Raw genomic sequence first — 15,050 nt, forward strand, 5'->3', positions numbered from 1 at the left:
TACGAAAAACAATACAGCGTTAAATATTAAAAACTTCCCTAAACAGGGCTGCCTTCAGATGTCTTTAAAAAATAGGATAGCTACTTATTTCCTTCACATCTGAAGGGAGGGTGTTCCACAGGGTGGGCGCCACTACCGAGAAGGCCCTCGGCACTGGATCTCAGTGTCTGGGCTGAACGATGGGGGTGGAGACGATGGGGGTGGAGTAATGATCAATAAAACAGTAACGATCAATAAAATATTTGTGGGAGTAGGGCACCCCCAAAGTTGACAGGCGTCGACATTCAAATGATGTGCATGAATTATGTAGGGTAGGGCTTACCTGCCCCCCCCTCCAATATTTTATTCAAGTTGGCACCCCTGGTAATGATTAATTGCACATTTATTCACAACCCAATTAAAACTAGTTCAATTAATTCAACAAAAATAGATGGACTTGATCCAGCGATTCAAAGACTGTTAGTAAGTTACACCTCTAGCACCCTCCAGGCAATCCCACTTCTCCCCTGGGGGGGGGTAATGCCCCCTTTGGAAAACCACTGTCAATCCGTTCTCTAGAAGTTTTGGACTACAACTCCCATCACCCCCTGCAGGCATCGACAGGAGCTGGAGTTCAGCATCATTGGGAGGGCCCACAGGTAATCAGATGCTGTGTCACACCTGAGCTCAGGCCGCAGGAGATAGCTTTGGTTTGACTAGCAAGAAGATATCCTACCACTCACGGAGACAGGATACCGAACAGGGAGTTGTTTGTATACCTCCATAGCAGTTCGCAGGTAGTAAAATACACACTTGTTAGATGCAGTTTCACATCCCTCTTCTCTACCCAGCTTCGCTTCCCGTGCTGGATTTACGTATAAGCTAAACACACTATAACTTAGGGCCCCACTCTCTTGGGGGCGCCAAAAATTTTAAAGGGGAAAAAAACTGGATGTACATTTCCAAAATATAAGACAAAAAACAAGTAAAATAAAACCTACATACAGCAACAGCGTTTTGTGTTGTGTAGGCTACTATGATGTAAGTAATGGGCCCCACCTGCTAGCCTGCTCCCTAAAATATCACTGGTTTGCTCATTTCTATATATAGGGTGCCTACATTTTGCATGGACTGGTTGCATGACAACATGTGCAAATGGCTTTAGATACCTATTAGGTCCATAAATTACCATATAGCATATATTCAACACAAAAAACAGCGGCCATTTTTTTGTTGACAAAGGACAGCTGGAAATATAAAGGTCCCCGTTACCTTCAGTAGCTTAGGGCCTCCCTCCATTTGAGATTGTATCTTATAAGTAGGTGTTTTACCTGCTATGGCACTCGCTTCATCTCCCTTCTGGATCAGCAGGTACCTGGGACTTTCAGGGAAAAAGGGAAGCAGGAAAAGCTGCAGTACTGCAGGGATCCCAGTTAGACCCAACAGAATTGGCCAGCCTGCAACATGAGAAAAAAGAGAAATGTTGCTATGCCTGCAACAGGATAAGACACATGAGAAGAGTTTGCTGGATCAGGCCAAAGGTAAAAAAACAAACAAACAAAGGACCCCGGGACAGTTAAGTCCAGGCAAAGGTGACTATGAGGTTGTGGCACTCATCTCGCTTTCAGAAAGAGGGAGCCGGCATTTGTCCACAGACTGCTTTCCGGGTCATGTGGCCAGCAGGACTAAACCACTTCTGGCTCAATGGGACACAGTGACGGAAACCAGAGTGCACGGAAATGCCATTTACCTTCCCGCCACAGTGGTACCTATTTATCTACTTGCACTGGTGTGCTTTTGAACTGCTAGGTTGGCAGGAGCTGGGAAAGAGCAACGGGAGCTCACCCCGTCGCGTGGATTCGAACCGCCAACCTTCTGATCGGCAAGCCCAAGAGGCTCAGTGGTTTAGACCACAGCACCACCTGCATCATCCTGTCCTCACAGCGGCCAAACCAGATGGCCGTTATGGGAAGCCCTCCTGTGATTCCCAGCAACTGAGATTCAGAAGCATTACTGCCTTGGGTGCAGTGGAGGAAGAACTGTGGCTATTAGCAGTCTAGAGACTTGACCTCCTGGAATGTGTCTAACCCTCTCTCAAAGCCATTCCGATTGGTGGTCACTGCTGCCTCCTGCAGAAGCCAATTCCACAGTTTAACTACGTGCTGCACAAGTCAGTCATCTATTTTTATTTCCATTTATTTATTAGACTTCTATACCACCCTTCGTCATAATATCTCAGGGTAGTTCACAAGATAATAATAGCAGCCTGTTGGACCCAGGAAGCTCTCTTACACTGAGTCAGGTCATAGGTCCATTGAGGTCAGTATTGTCTACACTGACAGGCAGTAACTCCAGGGCTTTGGGCATTTAGAGGCATGCTGCTTGTGCTGGTGGAGGCAGAACGCAAGCCATTGTGGCTAGTAGCTGTATGCAGCTTTGCCCTCCACAAATTTATTCAATCCCCCCACATTCTGCAACTATTTTCACTCTACTTTTCCTCCTCCCTCCCTATCCCTTTCCTCTTTTGTGTCATGTCTTTTAGGTTGCAATTCTGGGAACTCATAGCTGTGAACTTACAGATTTGAAAATAAGGGACCAGCAGCCTCGAAAATAAGGGACCAGCAGCCAAAATAAGGGATTTTCAGGGCACAGGTATGTTCAACTTCTGAGCCCCTCCGAGCCAAAGGCAGAAAGCCCAGCCAGCAGCCAAACGAAGCCTCAAGCAGTGGTTCCCACAGCGCAGCAACCCGGCAAAGGGGATGCAGCATGGAAAACCACCGTCACCTCCCCACTGGGAAGCGCTGAGCAAAGGCGAGTCCCCAGGCAACACGGCCGATTTGATCAGCACAAGGCATGCAAGCTCCACCCCCCAGTCGGTCTGAGACTCCTTATTGGATGAGCAACGTAGCCAAGCAACACAGTTGGAGCCTCCCTCCTCCCTGGCCGGCAGTCAGGGAGGGAGAGGAGCTGCTTCCTTTGAAACCCGGGAAATTTAAGGGACATCCTCAATAAGAGACAGCAGCAGGACACAGCGCTGGGATAAGGGAGTTTCCCGCAAAATAAGGGACGGTTGACAGCTATGTGGGAACTAGGTAGCTTGTCTTGTTCTTGTTTTTTTTTAATGCAAGCAATTCTGGGAGCCTCTTTGGCTGAAGAGCAGAGGGTTTTTTTATAGTTTTTTTTAAAAGCCCCTCTAAACAGATAAATAAAATGCTATCAGAGCAGGAAATTCGACGCATTCCTCATTTACCTTCTGTGCTTCCAAGGATCATCCGCATGCCCAGAATCTGAGCAGCGAGGATCCCGATGGTGATGAAGAGCTGCGGGACCACCCCCACGGCCCCCCTTAGGTTTTTGGGAGAGAGCTCTCCAAGGTACATGGGGACAACGTTGGAAGACAGGCCTGGTGGAAAAGACAGCAAGACAAATGCAGATGAATCTGGGAACGGCAACAAAAGGGTGCAGCATATCCGAACCCAACCCAGAGGAACGGTCTGGATAGAGGTTCCAAAAAATGCAGGCCTTCTTAAGAAGGTAACTTAAGACAGGTGCACAGGTGCTCTGCTGGGCTCACCTGCACAGATGCCAATGATGATCCGACAGACGATGATCACTTCGAAAGTCTTTGCCACCTTGGAGGCTCCCATGAGAATTGCAGGGATGATGGAGAAGACGTTGTTGATCAGTAAGGTGCCCTTTCTGGGGAGGGAGGGAGGGAGGGAGGGAGGGAGGTGTGGGATAACCAATCTCATATAACCAACATGCTTAAGTTAATGGTTAATGCTATAGTAGAGTAAGCTGTCCTGCCAGGCTTAGCCTAGGTCACTTCCCCTCCCCTTGAGAGGAAATACTGTATTTCTCGCTGTATAAGATGCACTTTTCCCCTCTTAAAAAGTAAGGGGAAATGTGTGTGCGTCTTATGGAGCGAATGCAGGCTGCGCAGCTATCGCTGAAGCCAGGAGAGCAAGAGGGATCGGTACGCACCAATCCCTCTTGCTCAGGAGGAGGTGCGCACCGATCCCTCTCACTCTCCTGGCTTCAGGGATAGCCGCGTGAAGCCTCTTCAGGGCAATGGGAAGAATGCTCCCCCTGCCCTGAAGGGGCGTGGCACGGCTGTCCCAGAAGCCAGAACAGCAAGAGGGATCACTGCTTTCGCTGCGCAGCGATCCCTTTTGCTGTTCTGACTTCGCTTCGCTGGAGAGGCGCTGCACAGAGGGGGGGAGCTGTGCGGCGCCCCTTCAACAAAGCGGGAGGAGAAACAGATCCCCTTCCATTTCCCCTCCCGGTTTGCTGGAGAGGCGCTGCGCAGAGAGGGAGAGAATATTTTTTTTCTTGTTCTCCTCCTCTTAAACTAGGTGTGTCTTATGGTCGGGTGCGTCAACAACAAGCAAGCCTTTGTTCTTCCCCAGTCTACCTGAGAAGCTCAGCTTGGGAAGAGGTTTGAGCTGGTTGCTCCAGCTCAACTGCATGGCTCTCACAAGCCACTCTTGAATTCCTATACCAATATTTGGAACTTTTGCAGCAGAGTCCGACAACAAGAATCTGGTGCAGTCCCCAGGTCCCCATACCTGTTTCAATCAGTCATAATAAAAAGTCAGAGACGGCACTCATTCAGAGACAGGAGCAGGAGGGAGACTCCTTTCTGGCTGGTGCTCCCAGGAGTCATGGGAAGTTGTAAACCCTTTAGGGCAACAACATCTAGAAGGCCCTATCCTGGCTGCCCTTGCTTTGCACCCCCTCTGCATCACACCACAACCAGCAATGTGAGCCAGAACCATGCTTTTCTTACCTGCCGCATTTGTTCACCATGGGGCCAACCAAAAGTGACCCAAAGAACCCTCCGAGCGGGAAGAAAGACACTGTGATCGACCAGAGGGCTGTTATCATGTCCTTGCTCATGTACTCCCCATTCCTTTCATAGTAGGTTTCGTTGTAAAAAGCTTTCATGAACTGGAAGAAGAGAGGTATCAAGGTTCATCAACAATGCCCTCTTCTAAGTAAGCCAGGAACAGGGAACCTGCGGATTTCCGGATGTTGTGGGACTACAGAACCCATCATCCATGAGGACTGGTCGCTCTGGACGATGGGTATCGGAGTACAACAACCTCTGGGAGGCCACAGCTTTCCCTTTACCTGATGTAAACCGTGTCAACGTTCACCATTTCTGGTTGATGGTGCTCAAAGTTCTATCAACAAAGAACGTCTTTATATTATTATTAATACTTTCCAGTCCTAAGGTCACAGGGTGGGTGGGTTGCAACATTGTAAAATGCAGCATTAAATCAGCAAGTTAATTGTGCTGGCCCATCTGCATGAGGAGAAAGGGATCTCTGGCCTCCGGTGATGCAAAGCGGGAAAGGTGTGAGCGAGCACAGAGACTCTACCTACCAGTTCTGGAGAGTTTATCACGGAGACGTTGTAGCCATACTGGAAAGATGAACCAAAGGCAGCCACGAAGGTCACCAAGCTGAGGACGAGGGTCATTCTCTGCAGGCAAGAAGAGGCGAGAGTGGTTGGAGGGTCAACCAGCTTCCTAAAATCAGCCCAGGAAGTGTCCTTCCTTATCCCAAACGTGCAAAGAGCAAGGAACCACATGTGGCCCTCCTCGCCTCTCTTATCTGGCCCTCGGAACTCTTCCCAAGCCACGCCCCCTTTGCCGGCTCTGATTCACACCCCAAGACCACACCCCCGGCTGGAAATGCGTCCTTGAACTCTGATCATGCCTCTTGCTTAGATGGAGGACAGTATTTGCAGGAACTAGCCTTGTATGCAAAAGGTTAAAAAAAAAGGTCATTCATTGCCCCACCCACTTTTGTCTCTGGCCACACCCACCACTGGCATTTGGCCCTCGGAAGGTTGCCCAGAAGGGAATGCGGCCCTCGGTCCAGGAAAGTTTCTGTCCCACATTGAGGGCAAACCTTTTATATTAATTAATCATTTACCCTGCAAGAACCTATTTAATCCTGTTTGAAAAACCAGGAAAGTATGGCTTAGGTTAGGAAAAAGCTAGAGGAACACCATTGCCCTGACATCTCTTACCAACTGTTCAAAACAGCACAGTGCTGTGATGAGAAATGGCAGCTTAACTTTTCATGTACGGGTCCAAAAGGATGGATCTGCCGTCCTATTCAAAGTTAATAGAATTATAGAGTTGGAGGGGACCCAAAGGCTCAACCGCCTGCAAAGCTGAAAAATATCTACACATCCATACTCAGCCATGACACTCACTCAGTGACCTTGGGCCAGGCATGATCTCTTAGCCTGGCTTACCTTACAAGACTGGCTCCCTTTTTCTTTGAGCCATTACAGTGGTACCTCGGGTTACATACGCTTCAGGTTACATGCACTTCAGGTTACAGACTCCGCTAACCCAGAAATAGTGCTTCAGGTTAAGAACTTTGCTTCAGGATGAGAACAGAAATCAGGCTCCAGCAGCGCGGTGGCAGCAGCAGGAGGCCCCATTAGCTAAAGTGGTGCTTCAGGTTAAGAACAGTTTCAGGTTAAGAACGGACCTCCGGAATGAATTAAGTACTTAACACGAGGTACCACTGTATTGACGCGGGTGGCGCTGTGGGTTAAACCACAGAGCCTAGGACTTGCCAATCAGAAGGTTGGCGGTTTGAATCCCCACGACGGGGTGAGCTCCCGTTGCTCGGTCCCTGCTCCTGCCAACCTAGCAGTTTGGAAGCACGTCAAAGTGCAAGTAGATAAATAGGTACCGCGCCTGCGGGAAGGTAAACGGCCTTTCTGTGCGCTGCTCTGGTTCGCCAGAAGCAGCTTAGTCATGCTGGCCACATGACCCAGAAGCTGTACGCCAGCTCCCTCGGCCAATAAAATCCCAGAGTCGGTCACGACTGGACCTAATGGTCAGGGGTCCCTTTACCTTTTACCACTGTATTAGGATTATTCATTTCATTCATTCATTGCTTTCTCTTTTTAAAAAGCCCCAGAGCGACATGCAGATCCAAACTCACCAACATTTAAAAAGCAAAGACATGGAGAAAATATTGGAAAGGCAAGCGATCTGGATTTTTCCATCACTCCCTCCCACCCCCCACCCCTGGAAAAAAAGTCCTGTATTTCTAGCTGAACAATTTCGGAAGGATGGATGACCTTTCCACGCACGTTCCGAAAGATCCTTCCACATCACAAGGTACCAGCCTATAAACAACGTGGCGTTTCTGGCCAAGGTTGCAGCTGGGGGCTTTTAAAAACACTGCCAGGGCATAAAGAGTTTCGTTCTCCGTCTTCCAGGAAGGTGGATCATATTTTCCATTGAGGACCCAGGCCTTCCCAATGACCACAGTTGACCTCTCTGCTCTCTCTGCTCCTCCCACCTCCCTGCCCCCCGCCCCCTTTGACATATTCTGGCGCCCACCCAAGCACCCCGGAGGCAGATTTATTGCTGGCTCATCGCCTCCCTAACTGCAACAAGTAGATGGTTGCAACATTTGGGATTTTTTTCAGTTCAGGGAAAGTTTTTTCTCCCTCTCTCATAACACTAGAATTCGTGGGGTTCCAATGAGGCTGAATGTTGGAAGATTCAAGACTCATAAAAGAAATGTGCTTCTTTGTGCAGCACAAAGTTTGTTACGGAAATTACGGGGGGCGGGGCAGGGCACATCTTTAAAGTTGTTAAATGTTACAAATATTATGCATAAACGTATCATTTTGACTTGACAGCTCAGGGAAGTTACCTAGCTTTAAAAATCATATAAAATCAACTCCTTTGCCAGTTTCCTTCATTCCACCGCCAATTTGCTTCGTTGGCCAAGGACTTGGAAACCATAGGTGGTGGCAGACTATGCAAACCAAAGTCCTATTGTCCCTTTGTAGTAGGTGCTTAGAATGTACTTCCCACTACATATCCTGTACCCGCCTGTTGCCCCAACACATTCCTCCTATGTTTATCATGTATAACCCTCCCCTTTTCTGATGTAGCAATGATGTAGTGATGATGCTTAATGAACTGTATGCTGGGGTAAGATAGAAACTTTTAAAAGTCCTTGTCACCCCATCCTTGGGGTTCAAAATTCCTCTTTGAACCTGTTGCGCAATAAACTTTGGTCTACAGCTATTTGCTCCAGTTGGTGGTTGGACTCCTTCCTTTATTCCGCAGGGACCCACGGGCTCTGCCGGTGACTGAGCAGCCTTGTACCTAGATTTTTCCGTAACATGTCCCTCCCACAGCAAGCAATGATAGCTATCAACTTGGGACAGCCCGCAGTGCTCAGGCCCGCTTGAGGGGTCCCCAAAGGCAACTGGCGAGAGCAGGATGTTGGACTATATGGGCTCTTGGCCTGATCCTGCAGGGCTCCTCTTACATTCTTAAGTGAGACCCAACACCAATTCCTAGGTACTGTAACTGGTTCCATTGTTGAAGATGTTTCTGTCAGTTTTCAAATGCAATCAGCCTTCCTCCACTTAAGTCCTTCTGATCGATTTGCTCTCAGGAGAGAACATACATAGGCACACCACACATTTAAAGTACATGATTCCCCCCCCCAAAAAAACCCCCAATCCTGGGATCTGTAGTTTGTTATGGGTGCTGGGAACTATAGTTCCAAGGGGTGAACTACAGTTCCCGGCATTCTTAAGGGGGAACAATGTGCTTTAAAAATTCAGTGTATGCACAGCCTTAGGCCACATTCACACTGTACATTTAAAGCAGTATCATCCCACTTTAAATGGGGAATAGGGAGTCTCCTAGCAACTCTCAGCACCTTGAGCAAACTGCAGCCCCCAGGTTTCTATGGGTGAAGCCACGACTGTTTAAATGGTACCATAGCATTATAAATGAATGGTGCGAACGTGGTTTTACTCTCTTGAATTAGGGAGTCTTTCAGTCATTCTGGTTCAGCTGATGTTAAAGTCCTTTGAACTTCTAGCTCTCAGCGACTTCCAGTGACTAGTCTACTGTCCATGGAGCAATTATCTTCAATTGCAAATTGTGTCTTCCCAACCAGTGGCTATGCTGGTTGGGGCAGTAGTTTGTTAAGGGCGCTGTGAGCTACAGTTCCCAGGATACTCTGTGAGGAAGCCATGCTCTTTTAAATGTACAGTGTGAAGGCAGCCTTGCAAGTCTTTGTCATCTTCTACGCAAGAGACCTCCAGGTATTTTGAAAAGATATGGGGCTGATGCCAACTTTAGTGCACAGCTGGCTTGCCATTTCTGCTTCTCTCATGGGGAAATTACATACCACAGCATGCAAAAGTGCAACATTTATTCTTGGTAGAATGGGACACTTCCCCCATGCTATGACTCTGAGCATGTGCAGAATGCATTACCAAATTGGCACATCCAACCTCTACAGGCTTGGGGTTGGGTCAAGCATCCAGGCCAGAAAGCGTAACTACCTAAAATCAGGCTCTGGAAAGTCTCAATTAAGAACTAAATACTAGGAACTCAGTACATGCTCAGAGGCACTCGCTTCACTACTACTTCACATGTTTTAGGCTGGGCGTTTTGGCATTGACAAACGGCTCCTGGGTCTCAAGCTCACATTTATGGGTCTGTAGGGTTGGCTCAAATGGGACGCAGGTGGCGCTGTGGGTTAAACCACAGAGCCTAGGGCTTCGGCAGTTCGAATCCCCGTGACGGGGTGAGCTCCCATTGCTCGGTCCCTGCTCCTGCCAACCTAGCAGTTCGAAAGCACGACAAAGTACAAGTAGATAAATAGGTACCGCTCCGGTGGGAAGGTAAACGGCGTTTCTGTGTGCTGCTCTGGTTTGACAGAAGCGGCTTAGTCATGCTGGCCACATGACCTGGAAGCTGTATGCCGGCTCCCCCGGCCAATATAGCAAGATGAGCGCTGCTACCCCAGAGTCGTCAGCGACTGGACCTAATGGTCAGGGGTCCCCTTACCTTTACCTAGGGTTGGCTCAAGATGTCTCTGCCTTCTCCGCGGACCTACAATGCATTCTCTGAGGGCTATGACCCAAACCATGCATCACCAGTCAGCAGTGAAGAGATTCAAAGTGCACCTGTGGAACTGCCTGCTGCTTTATGGATGCGTGCCTGCAGTAATAAAAACCCTGCCAGCCCAGGGTTGGGTTGTTTGCAAGTCATGCCACCCCTGCACCTTTGGCAATTAGCAGGGCAGATTATCTCCCCTTGTTTCCCTGCAGTGCTGTTGGGCATGCACAGGCTCCTTGCTTGGAACAAAAAAAGAATGTTGCAGACCCAGGAAAAACTACACTGTGCTTCAAAGACTACAGAAAACGGAATCTCAGACATCGGATGCTGATTGCCAGCGTGCCAAAATGTTGACCAATCAATATTGTGCAAAGATGTCTGTAGGGCTGAAACCCGGGTGCCTCAAATTCTCAACATCCTAACTCCATTGCCTCTTTTTCTAAAAATAAAAATAAAAATAAAATGCCAATATTTTTCAGTGCACAACCACCTGCTCTTCTGACAACGTGTCTTTTTGGACCTTTATGTCATGGGGTTTTGTGACCAGGGGAACTTCGCCAAACCCCCAGCCTTTTCTGTCTTGCAGTGACCCTGCCACCCCCCCCCCCGACCAACACACCCTGAAAAAAAATCCTTAAAAACAGGCCTGTCTCCAAGATCCAGCAGCAAACAGACTGTGGTCTGAGTCCACACCCTCCAACATTCCGCATGAAAATTGGGATATTCTGTTGTAAAACAAGAGGTTCTGTGTTGCAATTGGCAAAATTCTACTGTATTTTGCCCGTTTACCCCTCGACCCACATGCCCACAGAAAAAGACAAGGAAACAGCGTCGTCTGCCAGGCAGACACTCACCCCCTTCCTGCCTTCGCATGGCACGCCGCCCGTATATTGATTTTCAGTCTTCATTTTAAACGTTCCTGCTGTCAGTTCTCTGCTCTGAGTTGCTGCTCTGTTTGCAGCGAATGCCCCAAATGGAAATAAGGCAGAGATATATATAGAGAGAGCGAGATCTTCAGTATATGCACATACATGCACCTTGAATGGAGCAGGGAACACCCAGCAATATTCTTTATAGCCCAACAGTGGGTGAAGTTTGCCCTCTGAACTTCCTCGAGATGGGCATGGCTGTCTCGTGCTGGCCTTGTGGATCGGCTTCTCTTTGCTCCTTTCAAGGTTCTGGGTTTGCAAACAGTCTTAAGGAGGGAGTGCGCTGCGAGCCAGGATCAGTGGCAGAGCACATGCTCCCGCAGATAGGCGTTCCCACGTCCCATTATACAAAGCAGCCCCGAGTTGGCAGAGTTGTGGAAGGGGCGTGGAAGAGGCGCATGCACACGCTGCCTGATCGGCTCAGAGAGAGCCGCTGCCTGTCAGAGTTGAGGGTGCTGGCTGTGAGTCTGCAGAATCTTGCCCTCTCCCGATCTGCGCTCTCCTCTTGGAAAGCGTTGCTTTGCTGCTGCTGCTGGAAAGCAGAGGAGGCTGCCAAGACCGTCTCTCCTTGCAAAGGGGCGGATTGAGCAATAACGAACGAAATTCATTCCAGCAGCGCATTGGAGCTCCGTCACACCACTAGTGTGGTCAGAGAGAAACATTTTGCTGGCGACAAATGCTTGGTTTCTACACACCGACCAACCCTATTTCGGGCTTATCTGTCTCTGGTGAATCACTGTGTGCAATTTGTCTTTTTTGGGGAGATGTTGTGGATGTCTCTTAAAAGAAAACTTTTTCAAGCATGCACATAAAAGCCCCAGAGTTTCAGAGTTCTTTCCCCAGGGCTCTAGAAGTTATAATGGGAAAACCCCATCTGGAAAAGTTAAAAATCCCCCTTTAAGGCTTTCAAAGTGGATTAGAGAAATTCAAGGATGGGAGATCTATCAGGCTGCATACACTTCTTTGGTGATCACTCGTAGCCGAGTAAGATTGCCTTCCATAAGCACAGTTTCAACAATGAGTCCGTAAGTGACTGTGGAGGCCAATTCTGGACCCACACGTCCTTCCACAGTGGGGACATTGGTTCCCGGGCGGGAGTTGATCACGGTGAGGATTTGCCAAGCATGCCTTCCTCTTAGCACGTTTCTCCCTTTGCGTTCTGAGTTCGAGTGTCTTCAAAGTCCATGACACCTTTGGTAAAGGCTATTCTCCAACTGGAGCGCTTGCAGGCCAGTGTTTCCCAGTTGTCAGTGTTTATACTACATTTTTTAAGATTTGCCTTGAGATTTGTCTTTAAACCTCTTTTGTTGACCACCAGCATTACGCATTCCATTTTTAAGTTCGGAATAGAGTAGTTGCTTTGTTGAAAGCACATGGCTTCCCCTCAAAGAATCCTGAGAACTGTAGTCTGTCAAGGGTGCTGGGAATTGTAGCTCTGTGATGAGTAAATTATAGTTCCCAGGATTCTTTGAGGAAAGTCTGCTTTAAATGTGCTTTCAACATATGGTGTGTATTGTTTGTATAAACAGTTAAAGCCATGGTTTTCCCAGTAGTGATGTATGGAAGTGAGAGCTGGACCATAAAGAAAGCTGATCGCCGAAGAATAGATGCTTTTGAATTGTGGTGCTGGAGGAGACTCTTGAGAGTCCCATGGACTGCAAGAAGATCAAACCGATCCATTCTTAAGGCAATCAGCCCTGCGTGCTCACTGGAAGGACAGATCCTGAAGCTAAGGCTCCAATACTTTGGCCACCTCATGAGAAGAGAAGACTCCCTGGAAAAGACCCTGATGTTGGGGGAAATGGAGGGCACAAGGAGAAGGGGACGACAGAGGATGAGATGGTTGGACAGTGTTCTCGAAGCTACGAACATGAGTTTGACCAAACTGCGGGAGGTAGTGGAAGACAGGAGTGCCTGGCATGCTCTGGTCCATGGGGTCATGAAGAGTCCGACACGACTAAACAACTACAACAGCTATAGTCCACAGCTAAGTAGAACCTCCAGGCTCAGGAACAGTATGCTGCAGAACACTAGGCTGGCTGTTTGAAGGGCATTTGAGTCCTCACTTTGAAGGAGCCCTGTTTGAAAGCCTGTCTGGTTAGAAGATACATAACTCTAAGTAGGGTTATTTCTTCTTACACTGGTGAAAGTCTATAACTTGGGGCAGAGCATCTGCTTTGCATGCAAAAGGTCGCAGGTTCAATTCCTGGCATCTCCAGGCAGGACTGGGAGAGAACCCTGTCTGAAATCCTGGAGTGCTGCTGCCAGTCAGTGTAGACAATACTGAGCCAATGATCTAAGTCAGTATAAGGCAGCTTTCTGGGTTTTCTAGGTATGTGTGGATGTGGTAAGTTTCGCTCAGTAGTTGGCACATGGACTGAGCAGACACACAGATCATTTGGTGACACTCTCCACCCTGCTCTGGTGAGATGCGTTATATTTCTATTTAAATTGCAGCAATTCTTTCCAAATGTGCAACTACACATATAGACAAGCATGCGCAAATTTTATGGACACGTGTGTCTTCTTTTGCAACGTTCTCCCCACCACCACCACTTGAAGACCAGTTGTAGTTGTTGGAGAGCAATGTGGGAGACTCTCTTTCGCATTCTGCTTCTGGCTGACATCTGACTCTCCACTGCTGGAAACAGGAGGCTGGGACAGATGGGCCCAATGGGATTCCTTCTTACACATTCACTGAGGAATGCCTGATGCTGCTTTCAAAGGAACTCCAGTGTTCCCTGGAACACACTTCTAAATCTTGGGCTCAGAGAAGCCTCCATCAACTCGACGCCCTCCAAACCTTTTTGGATTTCCAAGTATAACCCACTGTGTTGGGGTCCATGGCATTTGTAGTCCAAAGCATCTCCGAAGGCTGCCGGGTCAGAGAAGGATGGCTTAGAGCCAGGATGTGGAGCTTGTGGTCCTCCCAACTACAACTCCCATCAGACCCAGCCAGCATGGCAAAGAATATGGGAATGATGGGAGTTGTAGTCTAGTCGCATCTGGAAGGCAATGTCCATCCATTCCAATGGGTCTACTCGGCATAGATCTAACATTGGCTATAACCCCCAAAACATACTAAAGGTTGCATGCAACCAAATTTTACTCAGGTTAGACCCACTGGAATCAACAGACCTAAATTAGTCGTGACCATCAATTTCAGTGGGCCTGCTCTTGAGTAGGACATGCATTGGATACAACCCTAAGCCCATGTTTATACTTGTTATAAGAATTTTTAGGTCATATATATATATATATATATATATATTCATAAATATACCATGCAAACACACATATAAATATATAAACCACATGTCTGAAACCCATAGGAAAAGTCCTAAAGCCATTTTGACTCTTTCAGTCACCTCAAATATTTCTCTACAGGTCAAAGGAAATGCAGAAACCTCCCCATTGTTTCTGTCCTCACAAATCCTGCCTTAAGGGCACGTTTAAGGTGTGAATAGGGTGAGCCTGCCTCAGGAATTAAGCATTATCATTACAAAAGAATGGCCAGGCTCCCCAGGTAATCCAGTCAAGTGACTATTAACAGTTAACCTGGCAGGGTAAAAACAAAGCACTCAGATTTCTGTTGTAGACCGCCTTTTCTGTGATGTAGGTACGATGTATCTGGTCTTGGACTACACCTCTTCTGTGATATATGTATGATGTTTCTGGGGGTGGTCTTGAACTCCAGTGCAATTTAAAATGTCTATATTAGGGCTTGCACACATGGCTCTGGGTCCTCCTCTCTCCTGCGTGTGGGGGAGCACCCTGTTGCAACAGTTAATGAAGATCAGGCTTACTAGCTGCTTTGCTTCTCAATATTCTCTGGTTGGTCTGTTATTTTCTCCTACCCATAGAGAACCTACAAAAGGACTATATATGGGCTCTTAGGTACCCCATATGGGAAAAGGAGCAGTTTTTTTTTCTTATATCAGTTGCATGCAACTAAATTTTACTCAGACGCACTGGAATCAATAGACCTAAATTAGTCACGGCCATCAATTTCAATGGGCCTGCTCTTGAGTAGGACATGCATTGGATACAACCCTAAGCCCATGTTTATACTAAAGCTACAAATCAAGCCAAGCATATTTTACAAGCCCATCAGTTCATCAGATCAGTGCACCCTGACCAACACACAGTCTTCCGATGGCATGAGTGTCAAGACAACCTGCAGGTTCTTATCTGCTGCAGCCTTCATCCGCCTTCACAGCCGTTGT

General features: G+C 47.9%; 1 protein-coding gene across 2 annotated transcripts in view; it reads right to left on the bottom strand.

Moving 5' to 3' along the window:
• LOC308482717 (solute carrier family 2, facilitated glucose transporter member 5-like) overlaps window positions 1-15,050 on the bottom strand; it is a 38,463-nt gene that overhangs the window by 10,316 nt on the left and 13,097 nt on the right. The window contains exons 1-6 of one of the 2 annotated variants that reach the window (XM_081016154.1): window positions 10,750-11,396; window positions 5,368-5,466; window positions 4,769-4,929; window positions 3,554-3,678; window positions 3,230-3,382; window positions 1,311-1,436 (exon numbers count right to left, since the gene is read on the bottom strand). In XM_081016154.1, the coding sequence (XP_080872280.1) occupies window positions 1,311-1,436; window positions 3,230-3,382; window positions 3,554-3,678; window positions 4,769-4,929; window positions 5,368-5,466; window positions 10,750-10,803 (718 nt within the window). In that variant the 5' untranslated portion in view covers window positions 10,804-11,396. Of the gene's footprint in view, window positions 1-1,310; window positions 1,437-3,229; window positions 3,383-3,553; window positions 3,679-4,768; window positions 4,930-5,367; window positions 5,467-10,749; window positions 11,397-15,050 lie in introns of those variants that run through there. The other variant, XM_081016155.1, reaches the window with a different exon arrangement.

Source organism: Podarcis pityusensis (genome assembly GCF_964106645.2).
Source record: "Podarcis pityusensis genome assembly, chromosome: 8".
Lineage (NCBI taxonomy): Eukaryota > Metazoa > Chordata > Lepidosauria > Squamata > Lacertidae > Podarcis > Podarcis pityusensis.